This window comes from Coregonus clupeaformis, unplaced genomic scaffold (genome assembly GCF_020615455.1).
Source record: "Coregonus clupeaformis isolate EN_2021a unplaced genomic scaffold, ASM2061545v1 scaf0487, whole genome shotgun sequence".
Classification (NCBI taxonomy): Eukaryota; Metazoa; Chordata; class Actinopteri; order Salmoniformes; family Salmonidae; genus Coregonus; species Coregonus clupeaformis.
Window position 1 is genome coordinate 15,343 of NW_025533942.1, and position 23,585 is coordinate 38,927.

Here is a 23,585-nt window from a genome sequence, read left to right on the forward strand (position 1 = left end):
TTGGTAATGATGGAGAGCAGGTGTTGGTAATGATGGAGAGCAGGTGTTGGTAATGATGGAGAGCAGGTGGTGAATGATGGAGAGCGGTGTTGGTAAGCTGATGGAGAGCAGGTGTTGGTAATGATGGAGAGCAGGTGTTGGTAATGATGGAGAGCAGGTGTTGGTAATGATGGGGACCAGGTGTGGGTAATGATGGAGAGCAGGTGTTGGTAATGATGGAGAGCAGGTGTTGGTAATGATGGAGAGCAGGTGTTGGTAATGATGGAGAGCAGGTGTTGGTAATGATGGAGAGCATGTGTTGGTAATGATGGAGAGCAGGTGTTGGCAATGATGGAGAGCAGGTGTGCGTAATGATGGAGAGCAGGTTGGTAATGATGGAGAGCAGGTGTTGGTAATGATGGAGAGCAGGTGTTGGTAATGATGGAGAGCAGGTGTTGGTAATGATGGAGAGCAGGTGTTGGTAATGATGGGGAACAGGTGTGCGTAATGATGGAGAGCAGGTATTGGTAATGATGGAGAGCAGGTGTTGGTAATGATGGAGAGCAGGTGTTGGTAATGATGGAGAGCAGGTTTTGGTAATGACGGAGAGCAGGTGTTGGTAATGACGGAGAGCAGGTGTTGGTAATGATGGGGACCAGGTGTGCGTAATGATGGAGAGCAGGTATTGGTAATGATGGAGAGCAGGTGTTGGTAACGATGGAGAGCAGGTGTTGGTAATGATGGAGACAGGTGTTGGTAATGATGGAGAGCAGGTTTTGTAATGACGGAGAGCAGGTGTTGTAATGATGGAGAGCAGGTGTTGGTAATGATGGAGAGCAGGTGTTGGTAATGATGGAGAGCAGGTGTTGGTAATGATGGAGAGCAGGTGTTGGTAATGATGGAGAGCGGTGTTGGTAATGATGGAGAGCAGGTGTTGGTAATGATGGAGAGCAGGTGTTGGTAATGATGGAGAGCAGGTGTTGGTAATGATGGGGACCAGGTGTGCGTAATGATGGAGAGCAGGTATTGGTAATGATGGAGAGCAGGTGTTGGTAATGATGGAGAGCAGGTGTTGGTAATGATGGAGAGCAGGTGTTGGTAATGATGGAGAGCAGGTGTTGGTAATGATGGAGAGCAGGTGTGCGTAATGATGGAGAGCAGGTATTGGTAATGATGGAGAGCAGGTGTTGGTAATGATGGAGAGCAGGTGTTGGTAATGATGGAGAGCAGGTGTTGGTAATGATGGGGACCAGGTGTGCGTAATGATGGAGAGCAGGTGTTGGTAATGATGGAGAGCAGGTGTTGGTAATGATGGAGAGCAGGTGTTGGTAATGATGGAGAGCAGGTGTTGGTAATGATGGAGAGCAGGTTTTGGTAATGATGGAGAGCAGGTGTTGGTAATGATGGAGAGTAGGTGTTGGTTATGATGGAGAGCAGGTGTTGGTAATGATGGAGAGCAGGTGTTGGTAATGATGGAGAGCAGGTTTTGGTAATGATGGAGAGCAGGTGTTGGTAATGATGGAGAGCAGGTGTTGGTAATGATGGAGAGCAGGTGTTGGTAATGATGGAGAGCAGGTGTTGGTAATGATGGAGAGCGGTGTTGGTAATGATGGAGAACAGGTGTGTGTAATGATGGGGACCAGGTGTGTGTAATGATGAGAGCTAGGTGTTGGTAATGATGGAGAGCAGGTGTTGGTAACGATGGAGAGCAGGTGTTGGTAATGATGGAGAGCAGGTGTTGGTAATGATGGAGAGCAGGTGTTGGTAATGATGGCGAACAGGTGTTGGTAATGATGGAGAGCAGGTGTTGGTAATGATGGAGAGCAGGTTTTGGTAATGATGGAGAGCAGGTGTTGGTAATGATGGAGAGTAGGTGTTGGTTATGATGGAGAGCAGGTGTTGGTAATGATGGAGAGCAGGTGTTGGTAATGATGGAGAGCAGGTGTTGGTAATGATGGAGAGCAGGTGTTGGTAATGATGGAGAGCAGGTGTTGGTAATGATGGAGAGCAGGTGTTGGTAATGATGGAGAGCAGGTGTTGGTAATGATGGAGAGCGATGTTGGTAATGATGGAGAACAGGTGTGTATAATGATGGGGACCAGGTGTGTGTAATGATGGAGAGCAGGTGTTGGTAATGATGGAGAGCAGGTGTTGGTAATGATGGAGAGCAGGTGTTGGTAATGATGGAGAGCAGGTGTTGGTAATGATGGAGAGCAGGTGTTGGTAATGATGGCGAACAGGTGGGTGTAATGATGGAGAACAGGTGGGTGTAATGATGGAGAGCAGGTGTTGGTAATGATGGAGAGCAGGTGTTGGTAATGATGGAGAGCAGGTGAGCAGGTGTTGGTAATGATGGAGAGCAGGTGTTGGTAATGATGGAGAGCAGGTGTTGGTAATGATGGAGAGCAGGTGTTGGTAATGATGGAGAGCATGTGTTGGTGATGATGGGGAACAGGTGTTGGTAATGATGGAGAGCAGGTGTTGGTGATGATGGAGAGCAGATGTTGGTAATGATGGAGAGCATGTGTTGGTAATGATGGGGAACAGGTGTTGGTAATGATGGAGAGCAGGTGTTGGTAATGATGGAGAGCAGGTGTTGGTAATGATGGAGAGCAGGTGTTGGTAATGATGGAGAGCAGGTTTTGGTAATGATGGAGAGCAGGTGTTGGTAATGATGGGGAACAGGTGTTGGTAATGATGGAGAGCAGGTGTTGGTAATGATGGAGAGCAGGTGTTGGTAATGATGGAGAGCAGGTGTTGGTAATGATGGAGAGCAGGTGTTGGTAATGATGGAGAGCTGGTTTTGGTAATGATGGAGAGCAGGTGTTGGTAATGATTGAGAGCAGGTGTTGGTAATGATGGAGAGCAGGTTTTGGTAATGATGGAGAGCAGGTGTTGGTAATGATGGAGAGCAGGTTTTGGTAATGATGGAGAGCAGGTGTTGGTAATGATGGAGAGCAGGTGTTGGTAATGATGGAGAGTAGGTGTTGGTAATGATGGAGAGCAGGTGTTGGTAATGATGGGGAACAGGTGTTGGTAATGATGGAGAGCAGGTGTGTGTAATGATGGGGACCAGGTGTGTGTAATGATGGAGAGCAGGTGTTGGTAATGATGGAGAGCAGGTGTTGGTAATGATGGAGAGCAGGTGTTGGTAATGATGGAGAGCAGGTGTTGGTAATGATGGAGAGTAGGTGTTGGTAATGATGGAGAGCAGGTGTTGGTAATGATGGAGAGCAGGTGTTGGTAATGATGGAGAGCAGGTTTTGGTAATGATGGAGAGAGGTGTTGGTAATGATGGAGAGCAGGTGTTGGTAATGATGGAGAGCAGGTGTTGGTAAATGATGGAGAGCAGGTGTTGGTAATGATGGAGAGCAGGTGTTGAAGCAATGATGGAGAGCAGGTGTTGGTAATGATGGAGAGCAGGTGTTGGTAATGATGGGGAGGAGGTGTTGGTAATGATGGAGAGCAGGTGTTGGTAATGATGGAGAGCAGGTGTTGGTAATGATGGGGAGGAGGTGTTGGTAATGATGGAGAGCAGGTGTTGGTAATGATGGGGAGCAGGTGTTGGTAATGATGGAGAGCAGGTGTTGGTAATGATGGGGAGGAGGTGTTGGTAATGATGGAGAGCAGGTGTTGGTAATGATGGAGAGCAGGTGTTGGTAATGATGGAGAGCAGGTGTTGGTAATGATGGAGAGCAGGTGTTGGTAATGATGGGGAGGAGGTGTTGGTAATGATGGAGAGCAGGTGTTGGTAATGATGGGGAGCAGGTGTTGGTAATGATGGGGAGCAGGTGTTGGTAATGATGGTGCCTGGACCGGTGGTTAGTAGAGGGGGATCGGGAGTAGACATGACAGTGTGGGGTGGAGGGGGTTTTGATAGGCAGAGGACATTTCCGTTTCTCACAAAAATGGACAATGAAGTATCTATTAACAAAAATATAAACGCAACAGTTTCAAAGATTTTACTGAGTTACAGTTCATATACACTACCAGTCAAAGTTTGGACACACCTACTCATTTATTTGTACATTGTAGAATAATAGTGAAGACATCAAAACTATGAAATAACACATATGGAATCATGTAGTAACCAAAAAAGTGTTAAACAAATCAAAATATATTTTATATTTCAAATAGCCACCCTTTGCCTTGATGACAGCTTTGCACACTTACCTGCCGCCCTGAACAATATTATATTACCGCTAGGTTACCTGGCACCTCAACAATATTATTTTACCGCTAGGTTACCTGGCACCTCAACAATATTATATTACCGCTAGGTTACCTGGCACCTCAACAATATTATATTACCGCTAGGTTACCTGGCACCTCAACAATATTATATTACCGCTAGATTACCTGGCACCTCAACAATATTATATTACCGCTAGGTTACCTGGCACCTCAACAATATTATATTACCGCTAGGTTACCTGGCACCTCAACAATATTCTATTACCGCTAGGTTACCTGGCACCTCAACAATATTATATTACCGCTAGGTTACCTGGCACCTCAACAATATTATATTACCGCTAGGTTACCTGCCGCCCTCAACAATATTATATTACCGCTAGGTTACCTGCCCTCAACAATATTATATTACCGCTAGGTTACCTGCCGCCCTCAACAATATTATATTACCCGCTTAGGTTACCTGGCACCTCAACAATATTATATTACCGCTAGGTTACCTGGCACCTCAACAATATTATATTACCGCTAGGTTACCTGCCGCCCTCAACAATATTATATTACCGCTAGGTTACCTGGCACCTCAACAATATTATATTACCGCTAGGTTACCTGGCACCTCAACAATATTATATTACCGCTAGGTTACCTGCCGCCCTCAACAATATTATATTACCGCTAGGTTACCTGCCCTCAACAATATTATATTGTTATCTGATGTTGTGCTTGGCTGACATTCTGCTTGGCTCTGTTTGTCCTAGGGGGCGTTCCATCCATCGACCCATGTGTACACCCAGATAGACGTGAAGAGGGTGATCGCCCACGCCAGACTCAGAGGCATCAGGGTCCTTGCTGAATTCGACTCCCCGGGACACACCCAGTCATGGGGCAAAGGTAACACTCACACACACACACACACACACACACCCAGTCATGGGGCAAAGGTAACACTCACAACCACACACACACACACACACACACACACACACACACACCCAGTCATGGGGCAAAGGTAACACTCACACACACACACATGGACTTCTGTTTGCTAATTAGATTCATAACATCTTATGTTCTATGCCAGAGGTTCTAATGTCTTATGTAGCTCTCCCCAGGGCGGCCTCCTGACCCCCTCTTCCCTCTGGGACATTCGGTCCAGTGAACCAACTCCTCCAGCTGCTACAGTAGTTCTAACTAACCCTAACCCCCCCACCCCTCTCGCCACCACCCCTAACCCCCTCACCCCTCTCGCCACCACCCCTAACCCCCACCCCCCGCCACCACCCCCTAACCCCCCACCCTCTCGCCACCACCCCTAACCGCCCCACCCCCTCTCGCCACCACCCCTAACCCCCCACCCCCTCTCTCCACCACCCTTAACCCCCTCACCCCTCTCTCCACCACCCTAACCCCCACCCCTCTCTCCACCACCCCTAACCCCCCCACCCCTCTCCTCACCACCCCCTAACCCTCACCCTCTCGCCACCACCCCCTAACCCCCACCCCCTCTCTACACCACCCTTAACCCCCTCACCCCTCTCTCCACCACCCCCTAACCCCCCCCACCCCTCTCCACCACCCCCTAACCCCCCTCACCCTCCGCCACCACCCCCTAACCCCCCACCCCTCTCTCCACCACCCCTAACCCCCCACCCTCTCTCCACCACCCCTAACCCCCCACCCTCTCGCCACCACCCCTAACCCCCCCACCCCTATCTCCACCACCCCTGAACCCCCACCCCTCTCTCCACCACCCCCTAACACCCCACCCCTCTCTCCACCACCCCTAACCCCCCCCACCCTCTCTCCACCACCCCTAACCCCTCACCCCTCTCGCCACCACCCCTAACCCCCACCCCTCTCTCCACCACCCCTAACCCCCCACCCTCCTCCACCACCCTTAACCCCTCACCCCTCTCGCCACCACCCCTAACCCCCACCCCTCTCTCCACCACCCCTAACCCCCCACCCCTCTCGCCACCACCCCTAACCCCCCACCCTCTCGCCACCACCCCTAACCCCCCCCACCTCTCCACCACCCCTAACCCCCACCCCCTCTCTCCACCACCCCTAACCCTCACCCCTCTCGCCACCACCCCTAACCCCCACCCCTCTCTCCACCACCCCTAACCCCCCACCCCTCCGCCACCACCCCCTAACCCCCACCCCTCGCCACCACCCCTAACCCCCCCACCCCTCTCTCCACCACCCCTAACCCCCCACCCCTCTCTCCACCACCCCTAACCCCCCACCCTCTCGCCACCACCCCTAACCCCCCCACCCTCTCTCCACCACCCTTAACCCCCACCCCTCTCTCCACCACCCCTAACCCCCACCCTCTCTCCACCACCCCTAACCGCCCACCCCTCTCGCCACTACCCTTAACCCCCACCCCTCTCGCCACCACCCCTAACCCCCTCACCACTCTCTCTCCACCACCCCTAACCCCCCACCCTCTCGCCACCACCTTAACCCCCACTCACCCCTCTCTCCACCACCCCTAACCCCCACCCCTCTCGCCACCATCCCTAACCCCCCACCCCTCTCTCCACCACCCCCTAACCCCCCACCCCTCTCGCCACCACCCTTAACCCCCCACCCTCTCGCCACCACCCCTAACCGCCTCACCAACTCCACCACCCCTAACCCCCCACCCCTCTCGCCACCACCCTTAACCCCCTCACTCCTCTCTCCACCACCCCCTAACCCCCCACCCCTCTCGCTACCACCCCTAACCCCCTCACCCCTCTCTCCACCACCCCCTAACCCCTCACACCCTCTCTCCACCACCCCTAACCCCCCACCCCTCTCTCCACCACCCCTAACCCCCACCCTCTCGCCACCACTCTACCCCCACCCCTCTCTCCACCACCCCTAACCCCCCACCCCTTTCTCCACCACCCCTAACCCCCACCCCTCTCGCCACCACCCTAACCCCCCACCCCCCTCTCTCCACCACCCCCTAACCCCCCACCCTCTCGCCACTCACCCCTAACCCCCCACCCCTCTCTCCACCACCCATAACCCCCCCCACCCCCCTCGCCACCACCCCTAACCCCCCACCCCCTCTCTCCACCACCCCTAACCCCCCCACCCCTCTCGCCACCACCCTTAACCCCCACCCCTCCGCCACCACCCCTAACCCCCTCACCACTCTCTCCACCACCCTAACCCCCACCCCTCGCTACCACCCTTAACCCCCTCACTCCTCTCTCCACCACCCTAACCCCCCCCACCCTCTCCGCACCACCCCTAACCCCTCACCCCTCTCTCCACCACCCCTAACCCCCTCACCCCTCTCTCCACCACCCTTAACCCCCTCACCTCTCTCTACCACCCTTAACCCTCACCCTCTCCCACCACCCTTAACCCCCAACCCTCTCTCCACCACCCCCTAACCCCACCCTCTTCCTCCACCACCCTTAACCCTCACCCCTCTCTCTCCACCACCCTTAACCCCCCACCCATCTCTCCACCACCCTTAACCCCTCACCCCTCTCTCCACCACCCTTAACCCTCTGACCCTCTATCCACCACCCTTACTTCACCCTCACCCCTCTCGCCACCACCCTTAACCCCTCACCCTCTCGCCACCACCCTTAACCCTCACCTCCTTTCTCCACCACCCTTAACCCCTCACCCCTCTCTCCACCACCCCTAACCCCCCACCCCTCTCTCCACCACCCCTAACCGTCCCACCCCCTCCGCCACTACCCTTAACCCCCACCCCTCTCGCCACCACCCCTAACCCCCCACCACTCTCTCCACCACCCCTAACCCCCACCCCTCTCGCCACCACCCTTAACCCCCTCACCCTCTCTCCACCACCCCTAACCCCCACCCCTCTCGCCACCACTCCCTAACCCCCCACCCTCTCCCACCACCCCTAACCCCCACCCCTCTCGCCACCACCCTTAACCCCCCACCTCTCGCCACCACCCCTAACCGCCTCACCACTCTCTCCACCACCCCTAACCCCCCACCCTCTCGCCACCACCCCTTAACCCCCTCACTCCTCTCTCCACCACCCCTAACCCCCCACCCCTCTCGCTACCACCCCCTAACCCCTCACCCCTCTCTCCACCACCTAACCCCACCCCCTCTCTCCACCACCCCTAACCCCCCACCCCCTCTCCACCACCCCTAACCCCCCACCCCTCTCGCTACCACCCCTAACCCCCCACCCTCTCTCCACCACCCCTAACCCCCCACCCCTTTCTCCACCACCCCTAACCCCCCACCCTCTCGCCACCACCCCTAACCCCACCACCCTCTCTCCACCACCCCTAACCCCCACCCCTCTCGCCACCACCCCTAACCCCCCACCTCTCTCCACCACCCATAACCCCCCACCCTCTCGCACCACCCCTAACCCCCCACCCCTCTCTCCACCACCCCTAACCCCCCACCCTCTCGCCACCACCCTTAACCCCCCACCCCTCCGCCACCACCCCCAACCCCTCACCCTCTCTCCACCACCCCTAACCCCCACCCCCCTCTCGCCACCACCCTTAACCCCTCACTCCTCTCTCCACCACCCCTAACCCCCCCACCTCTCTCGCTACCACCCCTAACCCCCTCACCCCTCTCTCCACCACCCCTAACCCCCTCACCCCTCTCTCCACCACCCTTAACCCCTCACCCCTCTCTCTACCACCCTTAACTCCCTCACCCTCTCTCCACCACCCTTAACCCCCCAACCCTCTCTCCACCACCCCTAACCCCTCACCCCCTCTCCACCACCCTTAACCCCTCACCCCTCTCTCCACCACCCTTAACCCCCACCCATCTCTCCACCACCCTTAACCCCTCACCCCTCTCTCCACCACCCTTAACCCTCTGACCCCTCTATCCACCACCCTTAACCCCCTCACCCCTCTCGCCACCACCCTTAACCCCCTCACCCCTCTCGCCACCACCCTTAACCCCCTCACCCCTTTCTTCACCACCCTTAACCCCCTCACCCCTCTCGCCACCACCCTTAACCCCTCACCCCTCTCTCCACCACCCTTAACCCCGGTCACCCCTCTCCACCACCCTTAACCCCCTCACCCCTCTCTTACCACCCTTAACCCTCACCCTCTCTCCACCACCCCTAACCCTCACCTCTCTTCACCACCTTAACCCTCACCCATCTCTCCACCACCCTTAACCCCCCACCCATCTCTCCACCACCCTTAACCCCTCACCCCTCTCTCCACCACCCTTAACCCCCTGACCCCTCTATCCACCACCCTTAACCCCTCACCCCTCTCGCCACCACCCCTAACCCCCTCACCCCCATCTCTCCACCACCCTTAACCCCTCCATCTCGCCACCACCCTTAACCCCCTCACCCCTCTCTCCACCACCCTAACCCTCACCCCTCTCTTCACCACCCTTAACCCCTCACCCCTCTCGCCACCACCCTTAACCCTCACCCCTCTCTCCACCACCCCCTTAACCCTCACACCCCTCTCCACCACCCTTAACCCCTCACCCCTCTCTCCACCACCCCTAACCCCCTCACCATCTCTCCACCACCCTTAACCCCCTCACCCCTCTCTCCACCACCCTTAACCCCCTCACCCATCTCTCCACCACCCTTAACCCCCTCACCCATCTCTCCACCACCCTTAACCACCTCACCCATCTCTCCACCACCCTTAACCCCCTCACCCCTCTCTCCCCAGGGCAGCCCGGCCTCCTGACCCCATGCTATAAGGGCACAGTTCCCACTGGGACGTTTGGTCCAGTGAACCCAGCAAACCCCTCCAGCTACCAGTTCATGACCCGCCTATTTAAAGAGGTCACCTCAGTGTTTCCTGACTCTTACATTCACCTGGGAGGGGACGAGGTCGACTTCACCTGCTGGTAGGTTGATTTGAACTTTATTAACTGTTGACATTTTTTGAAAAGTGAAGCGATATATATATACAGTATATCAAAAAGTTGTGTATCTCTTGATGCTGTGAGGACATAATTTTTTCTACTTTTCAGTTAGTTTGTTTTGTTGAGAAATGTGAAGAGGGGCATCCGTTAAAGTAAATCTAATTTGAATTCCCCATTAGTTCCTGCCAAGGCAGCAGCTACTCTTCCTGGGGTTTATTATGGATCCCCATTAGTTCCTGCCAAGGCAGCAGCTACTCTTCCTGGGGTTTATTATGGATCCCCATTAGTTCCTGCCAAGGCAGCAGCTACTCTTCCTGGGGTTATTATGGATCCCCATTAGTTCCCTGCCAAGGCAGCAGCTACTCTTCCTGGGGTTTATTATGGATCCCCATTAGTTCCTGTAGCAAGGCAGCAGCTACTCTTCTGGGGTTTATTGTGGATCACCATTAGTTCCTGCCAAGGCATCAGCTACTCTTCCTGGGGTTTATTATGGATCCCCATTAGTTCCTGCCAAGGCAGCAGCTACTCTTCCTGGGGTTTATTATGGATCCCCATTAGTTCCTGCCAAGGCATCAGCTACTCTTCCCTGGGGTTTATTATGGATCCCCATTAGTTCCTGTCAAGGCAGCAGCTACTCTTCCTGGGGTTTATTATGGATCCCCATTAGTTCCTGCCAAGGCAGCAGCTACTCTTCCTGGGGGTTTATTATGGATCCCCATTAGTTCCTGCCAAGGCAGCAGCTGCTCTTCCTGGGGTTTATTATGGATCCCCATTAGTTCCTGTCAAGGCAGCAGCTACTCTTCCTGGGGTTTATTATGGATCCCCATTAGTTCCTGCCAAGGCAGCAGCTACTCTTCCTGGGGTTTATTATGGATCCTCATTAGTTCCTGCCAAGGCAGCAGCTACTCTTCCTGGGGTCCAAACACATTAAGGCACTTAAATTACATATAAAACAGAAGATAAAACAGTACATCATATAACATTATTACACCACTACATATCTACAATACAAAATATATTATACCACCATACAACAATATCACAATGTACATGTGTGTGTAGAGTGGGTTCTGGCGCTTAAGAACACCTGCTCTTTCAGGACAGACTGACCAGGTGAATCCAGGTTAAAGTTATGATCCCTTATTGATGTCACTTGTTAAATCCACTTCAATCAGATGAAGGGGAGGAGATGGGTTAAAGAAGGATTTTTTAAGCCTTGAGACAATTTATTAATTTATTTTATTTAACCTTTATTTAACCAGGTAAGCCAGTTGAGAACAAGTTCTCATTTACAACTGCGACCTGGCCAAGATAAAGCAAAGCAGTGCGATAAAAACAACAACACAGAGTTACATATGGGGTAAACAAAATGTACAGTCAATAACACAATAGAAAATGATAGATGTGCAGAAGATGACGTGCAAATAGAGATACTGGGGTGCAAATGAGCAAAATAAATAACAATGTAAATAACAATATGGGAATGAGGATTGAGACATGGATTGTGTATGTGTGCCATTCAGAAAGACAAAAGATTTAAGTGCCTTTGAACGGGGTATGGTAGTAGGTGCCAGGCGCACCGGTTTGAGTGTGTCAAGAACTGCAACGCTGCTGGGTTTTTCACGCTTAACAGTTTCCCGTGTGTATCAAGAATGGTCCACCACCCAAAGGACATCCAGCCAACTTGACACAACTGGGACGCATTGGAGTCAACATGGGCCAGCATCCCTGTGGAACGCTTTCGACACCTTGTAGAGTCCATGCCCTGACGAATTGAGGCTGTTCTGAGGGCAAAAGGAGGGTGGGGGGGGGTTTGGTTTTCTAGGTGTATGTCCCTGTAATAAGTGACGTATTGAATACATAACCGTCAGATCTATTGTACTTTATCTTGCACACATTTCCAGGGGTGTATTCATTATGCCGTGTCTGTTGCGAAACGGTTTTGTGAAAACGGAAGCAAACAGAACGAAACAGGGAGGGACTTACCTGAATTTGTCCAATAGAAACTCTCGTTTTAGTTCCGTTTGCAACAGAATCGGCAGAATAAATACACCCCAGTACTTGACCCTAGAATTATCAGATTGTAAATGTGTTGTTTCTCACAGGAAGTCCAACCCTGATGTCCGAGGCTTCATGCTGAAGATGGGGTTCGGAACTGACTACACCAAACTGGAATCGTACTACATGGAAAAGTTAGTGGACAAAACAAATACAAAAATGGAGACCTGTTTGGTGACAGACAGAGCAACCAGACAGACAGACAGACAGACAGACAGACAGACAGACAGACAGACAGACAGACAGATAGATAGAGCAACAAGACAGACAGATAGAGCAACAAGACAGACAGACAGACAGACAGAGCAACAAGACAGACAGACAGACAGACAGAGCAACAAGACAGACAGACAGACAGACAGACAGACAGACAGAGCAACAAGACAGACAGACAGAGCAACAAGACAGACAGACAGACAGAACAACAAGACAGACAGACAGAGCAACAAGACAGACAGACAGACAGAGCAACAAGACAGACAGACAGAGCAACAAGACAGACAGACAGAGCAACAAGACAGACAGACAGACAGAGCAACAAGACAGACAGACAGACTGACAGACAGAGCAACAAGACAGACAGACAGAGCAACAAGACAGACAGACAGACTGACAGACAGAGCAACAAGACAGACAGACAGACAGACAGAGCAACAAGACAGACAGACAGACAGAGCAACAAGACAGACAGATAGACAGAGCAACAAGACAGACAGACAGACAGAGCAACAAGACAGACAGACAGACAGAGCAACAAGACAGACTGACAGACAGAGCAATAAGACAGACAGACTGACAGACAGAGCAACAAGACAGACAGACTGACAGACAGAGCAACAAGACAGACAGACTGACAGACAGAGCAACAAGACAGACAGACTGACAGACAGAGCAACAAGACAGACAGACTGACAGACAGAGCAACAAGACAGACAGACTGACAGACAGAGCAACAAGACAGACAGACTGACAGACAGAGCAACAGGATAGACAGACAGACAGACAGACAGAGCAACAAGACAGACAGATAGACAGAGCAACAAGACAGACAGATAGACAGAGCAACAAGACAGACAGACAGACATACAGAGCAACAAGACAGACTGACAGACAGACAGACAGAGCAACAAGACAGACAGATAGACAGAGCAACAAGACAGACAGACAGACATACAGACAGACATACAGACAGACAGACAGACAGAGCAACAAGACAGACAGACTGACAGACAGACTGACAGAGCAACAAGACAGACAGACAGACAGAGCAACAAGACAGACACACAGACAGAGCAACAAGACAGACAGACAGACAGACAGACTGACAGACAGAGCAACAAGACAGACAGACAGACAGACAGAGCAACAAGACAGACAGACTGACAGACAGAGCAATAAGACAGACAGACTGACAGACAGAGCAACAAGACAGACAGACTGACAGACAGAGCAACAAGACAGACAGACTGACAGACAGAGCAACAAGACAGACAGACTGACAGACAGAGCAACAAGACAGACAGACTGACAGACAGAGCAACAGGACAGACAGACAGACAGACAGACAGAGTAGACAAGACAGACAGACAGACAGAGCAACAAGACAGACAGATAGACAGAGCAACAAGACAGACAGACAGACATACAGAGCAACAAGACAGACTGACAGACAGACAGACAGAGCAACAAGACAGACAGATAGACAGAGCAACAAGACAGACAGACAGACATACAGACAGACATACAGACAGACAGACAGACAGAGCAACAAGACAGACAGACTGACAGACAGACAGACAGAGCAACAAGACAGACAGACAGACAGAGCAACAAGACAGACACACAGACAGAGCAACAAGACAGACAGACAGACAGACAGACTGACAGACAGAGCAACAAGACAGACAGACAGACAGACAGAGCAACAAGACAGACAGACTGACAGACAGAGCAACAAGACAGACAGACTGACAGACAGAGCAACAAGACAGACAGACTGACAGACAGAGCAACAAGACAGACAGACTGACAGACAGAGCAACAAGACAGACAGACTGACAGACAGAGCAACAAGACAGACAGACAGACAGACAGACAGACAGAGCAACAAGACAGACAGACTGACAGACAGAGCAACAAGACAGACAGACAGACAGACAGACAGACAGACAGACAGACAGACAGAGCAACAAGACAGACAGACTGACAGACAGAGCAACAAGACAGACAGACTGACAGACAGAGCAACAAGACAGACAGACAGACAGACAGACAGAGCAACAAGACAGACATATAGACAGAGCAACAAGACAGACAGATAGACAGAGCAACAAGACAGACAGACAGACATACAGAGCAACAAGACAGACAGACAGACAGAGCAACAAGACAGACAGATAGACAGAGCAACAAGACAGACAGACAGACATACAGAGCAACAAGACAGACTGACAGACAGACTGACAGAGCAACAAGACAGACAGACAGAGCAACAAGACAGACACACAGACAGAGCAACAAGACAGACAGACAGACAGACAGACAGACTGACAGACAGAGCAACAAGACAGACAGACAGACAGACAGACAGACAGAGCAACAAGACAGACAGACAGACTGACAGACAGAGCAACAAGACAGACAGACAGACTGACAGACAGAGCAACAAGACAGACAGACTGACAGACAGAGCAACAAGACAGACAGACTGACAGACAGGGCAACAAGACAGACAGACTGACAGACAGAGCAACAAGACAGACAGACTGACAGACAGAGCAACAAGACAGACAGACAGACATACAGACAGACAGACAGACAGACAGAGCAACAAGACAGACAGACTGACAGACAGAGCAACAAGACAGACAGACTGACAGACAGAGCAACAGGATAGACAGACAGACAGACAGAGCAACAAGACAGACAGACTGACAGACAGAGCAACAGGATAGACAGACAGACAGACAGACAGACAGACAGACAGAGCAACAAGACAGACAGATAGACAGAGCAACAAGACAGACAGACAGACATACAGAGCAACAAGACAGACTGACAGACAGACTGACAGAGCAACAAGACAGACAGACAGACAGAGCAACAAGACAGACACACAGACAGAGCAACAAGAAGACAGACAGACAGACAGACAGACAGACAGACAGACAGACAGAGCAACAAGACAGACAGACAGACAGACAGACAGAGCAACAAGACAGACAGACAGACTGACAGACAGAGCAACAAGACAGACAGACTGACAGACAGAGCAACAAGACAGACAGAAATACACGGGAACAATTGACACCATTTATTTCCAAGATAATGAAATGATAGTAGGCCGTAGTGATGAGCTGCTCTGGACTGTTGGACCTGGTATGTTACTGATGCTATGGAGGTCTGTGTGTTTGGATCTTCCAGCATGGTGAACATTACTAAGGGACTCAAGAAGACAGCCATAGTCTGGCAGGACGTGTTTGACTACCATGAAAAAGTAAGTATAATGTAAACACCCAGATCATATGGTCTTTACCTGGATCACCCTAATGTAAACACCCAGATCATATGGTCTTTACCTGGATCAGCCCTAATGTAAACACCCAGATCATATGGTCTTTACCTGGATCACCCTAATGTAAAAACCCAGATCATATGGTCTTTACCTGGATCACCCTAATGTAAACACCCAGATCATATGGTCTTTACCTGGATCACCCTAATGTAAACACCCAGATCATATGGTCTTTACCTGGATTGCCCTAATGTGAACACCCAGATCATATGGTCTTTACCTGGATCGCCCTAATGTGAACACCCAGATCATATGGTCTTTACCTGTATCGCCCTAATGTGAACACCCAGATCATATGGTCTTTACCTGGATCACCCTAATGTGAACACCCAGATCATATGGTCTTTACCTGGATCGCCCTAATGTAAACACCCAGATCATATGGTCTTTACCTGGATCGCCCTAATGTAAACACCCAGATCATATGGTCTTTACCTGGATCGCCCTAATGTAAACACCCAGATCATATGGTCTTTACCTGGATCGCCCTAATGTAAACACCCAGATCATATGGTCTTTACCTGGATCGCCCTAATGTAAACACCCAGGTCATATGGTCTTTACCTGGATCGCCTAATGTAAACACCCAGATCATATGGTCTTTACCTGGATCGCCCTAATGTAAACACCCAGATCATATGGTCTTTACCTGGATCGCCCTAATGTAAACACCCAGATCATATGGTCTTTACCTGGATCACCCTAATGTAAACACCCAGATCATATGGTCTTTACCTGGATCACCCTAATGTAAACACCCAGATCATATGGTCTTTACCTGGATCGCCCTAATGTAAACACCCAGATCATACGGTCTTTACCTGGATCGCCCTAATGTAAACACCCAGATCATATGGTCTTTACCTGGATCGCCCTAATGTAAACACCCAGATCATATGGTCTTTACCTGGATCGACCCTAATGTAAACACCCAGATCATATGGTCTTTACCTGGATCGCCCTAATGTAAACACCCAGATCATATGGTCTTTACCTGGATCGCCCTAATGTAAACACCCAGATCATATGGTCTTTACCTGGATCGCCCTAATGTAAACACCCAGATCATATGGTCTTTACCTGGATCGCCCTAATGTAAACACCCAGATCATATGGTCTTTACCTGGATCGCCCTAATGTAAACACCCAGATCATATGGTCTTTACCTGATCGCCCTAATGTAAACACCCAGATCATATGGTCTTTACCTGGATCGCCCTAATGTAAACACCCAGATCATATGGTCTTTACCTGGATCGCCCTAATGTAAACACCCAGATCATATGGTCTTTACCTGGATCGCCCCTAATGTAAACACCCAGATCATATGGTCTTTACCTGGATCGCCTAATGTAAACACCCAGATCATATGGTCTTTACCTGGATCACCCTAATGTAAACACCCAGATCATATGGTCTTTACCTGGATCACCCCTAATGTAAACACCCAGATCATATGGTCTTTACCTGGATCACCCTAATGTAAACACCCAGATCATATGGTCTTTACCTGGATCGCCTAATGTAAACACCCAGATCATATGGTCTTTACCTGGATCACCCTAATGTAAACACCCAGATCATATGGTCTTTACCTGGATCGCCCTAATGTAAACACCCAGATCATATGGTCTTTACCTGGATCACCCTAATGTAAACACCCAGATCATATGGTCTTTACCTGGATCGCCCTAATGTAAACACCCAGATCATATGGTCTTTACCTGGATCGCCCTAATGTAAACACCCAGATCATATGGTCTTTACCTGGATCGCCCTAATGTAAACACCCAGATCATATGGTCTTTACCTGGATCACCCTAATGTAAACACCCAGATCATATGGTCTTTACCTGGATCGCCCTAATGTAAACACCCAGATCATATGGTCTTTACCTGGATCACCCTAATGTAAACACCCAGATCATATGGTCTTTACCTGGATCGCGGCCTAATGTAAACACCCAGATCATATGGTCTTTACCTGGATCGCCCTAATGTAAACACCCAGATCATATGGTCTTTACCTGGATCGCCCTAATGTAAACACCCAGATCATATGGTCTTTACCTGGATCGCCCTAATGTAAACACCCAGATCATATGGTCTTTACCTGGATCGCCCTAATGTAAACACCCAGATCATATGGTCTTTACCTGGATCGCCCTAATGTAAACACCCAGATCATATGGTCTTTACCTGGATCGCCCTAATGTAAACACCCAGATCATATGGTCTTTACCTGGATCGCCCTAATGTAAACACCCAGATCATATGGTCTTTACCTGGATCGCCCTAATGTAAACACCCAGATCATATGGTCTTTACCTGGATCGCCCTAATGTAAACACCCAGATCATATGGTCTTTACCTGGATCGCCCTAATGTAAACACCCAGATCATATGGTCTTTACCTGGATCGCCCTAATGTAAACACCCAGATCATATGGTCTTTACCTGGATCGCCCTAATGTAAACACCCAGATCATATGGTCTTTACCTGGATCGCCCTAATGTAAACACCCAGATCATATGGTCTTTACCTGGATCGCCCTAATGTAAACACCCAGATCATATGGTCTTTACCTGGATCGCCCTAATGTAAACACCCAGATCATATGGTCTTTACCTGGATCGCCCTAATGTAAACACCCAGATCATATGGTCTTTACCTGGATCGCCCTAATGTAAACACCCAGATCATATGGTCTTTACCTGGATCGCCCTAATGTAAACACCCAGATCATATGGTCTTTACCTGGATCGCCCTAATGTAAACACCCAGATCATATGGTCTTTACCTGGATCGCCCCTAATGTAAACACCCAGATCATATGGTCTTTACCTGGATCGCCCTAATGTAAACACCCAGATCATATGGTCTTTACCTGGATCGCCCTAATGTAAACACCCAGATCATATGGTCTTTACCTGGATCGCCCTAATGTAAACACCCAGATCATATGGTCTTTACCTGGATCACCCTAATGTAAACACCCAGATCATATGGTCTTTACCTGGATCACCCTAATGTAAACACCCAGATCATATGGTCTTTACCTGGATCGCCCTAATGTAAACACCCAGATCATATGGTCTTTACCTGGATCGCCTAATGTAAACACCCAGATCATATGGTCTTTACCTGGATCGCCCTAATGTAAACACCCAGATCATATGGTCTTTACCTGGATCGCCCTAATGTAAACACCCAGATCATATGGTCTTTACCTGGATCGCCCTAATGTAAACACCCAGATCATATGGTCTTTACCTGGATCGCCCTAATGTAAACACCCAGATCATATGGTCTTTACCTGGATCGCCCTAATGTAAACACCCAGATCATATGGTCTTTACCTGGATCGCCCTAATGTAAACACCCAGATCATATGGTCTTTACCTGGATCGCCCTAATGTAAACACCCAGATCATATGGTCTTTACCTGGATCGCCCTAATGTAAACACCCTGATCATATGGTCTTTACCTGGATCGCCCTAATGGAAACACCCAGGTCATATGGTCTTTACCTGGATCGCCCTAATGGAAACACCCAGGTCATATGGTCTTTACCTGGATCACCCTAATATAAACACCCAGGTCATATGGTCTTTACCTGGATCACCCTAATGTAAACACCCAGATCATATGGTCTTTACCTGGATCACCCTAATGTAAACACCCAGATCATATGGTCTTTACCTGGATCACCCTAATGTAAACACCCAGATCATATGGTCTTTACCTGGATCGCCCCTAATGTAAACACCCAGATCATATGGTCTTTACCTGGATCGCCCTAATGTAAACACCCAGATCATATGGTCTTTACCTGGATCACCCTAATGTAAACACCCAGATCATATGGTCTTTACCTGGATCACCCTAATGTAAACACCCAGATCATATGGTCTTTACCTGGATCACCCTAATGTAAACACCCAGATCATATGGTCTTTACCTGGATCACCCTAATGTAAACACCCAGATCATATGGTCTTTACCTGGATCGCCCTAATGTAAACACCCAGATCATATGGTCTTTACCTGGATCGCCCTAATGTAAACACCCAGATCATATGGTCTTTACCTGGATCACCCTAATGTAAACACCCAGATCATATGGTCTTTACCTGGATCGCCCTAATGTAAACACCCAGATCATATGGTCTTTACCTGGATCACCCTAATGTAAACACCCAGATCATATGGTCTTTACCTGGATCGCCCTAATGTAAACACCCAGATCATATGGTCTTTACCTGGATCACCCTAATGTAAACACCCAGATCATATGGTCTTTACCTGGATCACCCTAATGTAAACACCCAGATCATATGGTCTTTACCTGGATCGCCCTAATGTAAACACCCAGATCATATGGTCTTTACCTGGATCGCCCTAATGTAAACACCCAGATCATATGGTCTTTACCTGGATCGCCCTAATGTAAACACCCAGATCATATGGTCTTTACCTGGATCACCCTAATGTAAACACCCAGATCATATGGTCTTTACCTGGATCGCCCTAATGTAAACACCCAGATCATATGGTCTTTACCTGGATCGCCCTAATGTAAACACCCAGATCATATGGTCTTTACCTGGATCGCCCTAATGTAAACACCCAGATCATATGGTCTTTACCTGGATCGACCCTAATGTAAACACCCAGATCATATGGTCTTTACCTGGATCGCCCTAATGTAAACACCCAGATCATATGGTCTTTACCTGGATCGCCCTAATGTAAACACCCAGATCATATGGTCTTTACCTGGATCGCGCCTAATGTAAACACCCAGATCATATGGTCTTTACCTGGATCGCCCTAATGTAAACACCCAGATCATATGGTCTTTACCTGGATCGCCCTAATGTAAACACCCAGATCATATGGTCTTTACCTGGATCGCCCTAATGTAAACACCCAGATCATATGGTCTTTACCTGGATCACCCTAATGTAAACACCCAGATCATATGGTCTTTACCTGGATCACCCTAATGTAAACACCCAGATCATATGGTCTTTACCTGGATCACCCTAATGTAAACACCCAGATCATATGGTCTTTACCTGGATCACCCTAATGTAAACACCCAGATCATATGGTCTTTACCTGGATCACCCTAATGAAAACACCCAGATCATATGGTCTTTACCTGGATCACCCTAATGTAAACACCCAGATCATATGGTCTTTACCTGGATCACCCTAATGTAAACACCCAGATCATATGGTCTTTACCTGGATCACCCTAATGTAAACACCCAGATCATATGGTCTTTACCTGGATCACCCTAATGTAAACACCCAGATCATATGGTCTTTACCTGGATCACCCTAATGTAAACACCCAGATCATATGGTCTTTACCTGGATCGCCCTAATGTAAACACCCAGATCATATGGTCTTTACCTGGATCGCCCTAATGTAAACACCCAGATCATATGGTCTTTACCTGGATCACCCTAATGTAAACACCCAGATCATATGGTCTTTACCTGGATCGCCCTAATGTAAACACCCAGATCATATGGTCTTTACCTGGATCACCCTAATGTAAACACCCAGATCATATGGTCTTTACCTGGATCACCCTAATGTAAACACCCAGATCATATGGTCTTTACCTGGATCACCCTAATGTAAACACCCAGATCATATGGTCTTTACCTGGATCACCCTAATGTAAACACCCAGATCATATGGTCTTTACCTGGATCACCCTAATGTAAACACCCAGATCATATGGTCTTTACCTGGATCACCCTAATGTAAACACCCAGATCATATGGTCTTTACCTGGATCACCCTAATGTAAACACCCAGATCATATGGTCTTTACCTGGATCACCCTAATGTAAACACCCAGATCATATGGTCTTTACCTGGATCGCCCTAATGTAAACACCCAGATCATATGGTCTTTACCTGGATCGCCCTAATGTAAACACCCAGATCATATGGTCTTTACCTGGATCGCCCTAATGTAAACACCCAGATCATATGGTCTTTACCTGGATCGCCCTAATGTAAACACCCAGATCATATGGTCTTTACCTGGATCGCCCTAATGTAAACACCCAGATCATATGGTCTTTACCTGGATCGCCCTAATGTAAACACCCAGATCATATGGTCTTTACCTGGATCACCCTAATGTAAACACCCAGATCATATGGTCTTTACCTGGATCGCCCTAATGTAAACACCCAGATCATATGGTCTTTACCTGGATCGCCCCTAATGTAAACACCCAGATCATATGGTCTTTACCTGGATCACCCTAATGTAAACACCCAGATCATATGGTCTTTACCTGGATCGCCCTAATGTAAACACCCAGATCATATGGTCTTTACCTGGATCGCCCTAATGTAAACACCCAGATCATATGGTCTTTACCTGGATCGCCCTAATGTAAACACCCAGATCATATGGTCTTTACCTGGATCGCCCTAATGTAAACACCCAGATCATATGGTCTTTACCTGGATCGCCCTAATGTAAACACCCCAGATCATATGGTCTTTACCTGGATCACCCTAATGTAAACACCCAGATCATATGGTCTTTACCTGGATCACCCTAATGTAAACACCCAGATCATATGGTCTTTACCTGGATCACCCTAATGTAAACACCCAGATCATATGGTCTTTACCTGGATCACCCTAATGTAAACACCCAGATCATATGGTCTTTACCTGGATCACCCTAATGTAAACACCCAGATCATATGGTCTTTACCTGGATCACCCTAATGTAAACACCCAGATCATATGGTCTTTACCTGGATCACCCTAATGTAAACACCCAGATCATATGGTCTTTACCTGGATCACCCTAATGTAAACACCCAGATCATATGGTCTTTACCTGGATCACCCTAATGTAAACACCCAGATCATATGGTCTTTACCTGGATCACCCTAATGTAAACACCCAGATCATATGGTCTTTACCTGGATCACCCTAATGTAAACACCCAGATCATATGGTCTTTACCTGGATCACCCTAATGTAAACACCCAGATCATATGGTCTTTACCTGGATCACCCCTAATGTAAACACCCAGATCATATGGTCTTTACCTGGATCACCCTAATGTAAACACCCAGATCATATGGTCTTTACCTGGATCACCCTAATGTAAACACCCAGATCATATGGTCTTTACCTGGATCACCCTAATGTAAACACCCAGATCATATGGTCTTTACCTGGATCACCCTAATGTAAACACCCAGATCATATGGTCTTTACCTGGATCACCCTAATGTAAACACCCAGATCATATGGTCTTTACCTGGATCACCCTAATGTAAACACCCAGATCATATGGTCTTTACCTGGATCACCCTAATGTAAACACCCAGATCATATGGTCTTTACCTGGATCACCCTAATGTAAACACCCAGATCATATGGTCTTTACCTGTATCACCCTAATGTAAACACCCAGATCATATGGTCTTTACCTGGATCACCCTAATGTAAACACCCAGATCATATGGTCTTTACCTGGATCACCCTAATGTAAACACCCAGATCATATGGTCTTTACCTGGATCACCCTAATGTAAACACCCAGATCATATGGTCTTTACCTGTATCACCCTAATGTAAACACCCAGATCATATGGTCTTTACCTGGATCACCCTAATGTAAACACCCAGATCATATGGTCTTTACCTGGATCACCCTAATGTAAACACCCAGATCATATGGTCTTTACCTGGATCACCCTAATGTAAACACCCAGATCATATGGTCTTTACCTGGATCACCCTAATGTAAACACCCAGATCATATGGTCTTTACCTGGATCGCCTAATGTAAACACCCAGATCATATGGTCTTTACCTGGATCGCCCTAATGTAAACACCCAGAT

General features: G+C 49.0%; 1 protein-coding gene across 4 annotated transcripts in view; it reads left to right on the forward strand.

Annotated features, from left to right (window-relative positions):
* hexa (hexosaminidase A (alpha polypeptide)) overlaps positions 1 to 23,585 on the forward strand; it is an 85,695-nt gene that overhangs the window by 13,767 nt on the left and 48,343 nt on the right. For all 4 annotated transcript variants that reach the window (XM_041836738.2, XM_041836737.2, XM_041836740.2 and 1 more), the window contains exons 7-10: positions 4,935 to 5,067; positions 9,846 to 10,026; positions 12,150 to 12,236; positions 15,526 to 15,598. In XM_041836738.2, the coding sequence (XP_041692672.2) occupies positions 4,935 to 5,067; positions 9,846 to 10,026; positions 12,150 to 12,236; positions 15,526 to 15,598 (474 nt within the window). The remainder of the gene's footprint in view (positions 1 to 4,934; positions 5,068 to 9,845; positions 10,027 to 12,149; positions 12,237 to 15,525; positions 15,599 to 23,585) is intronic.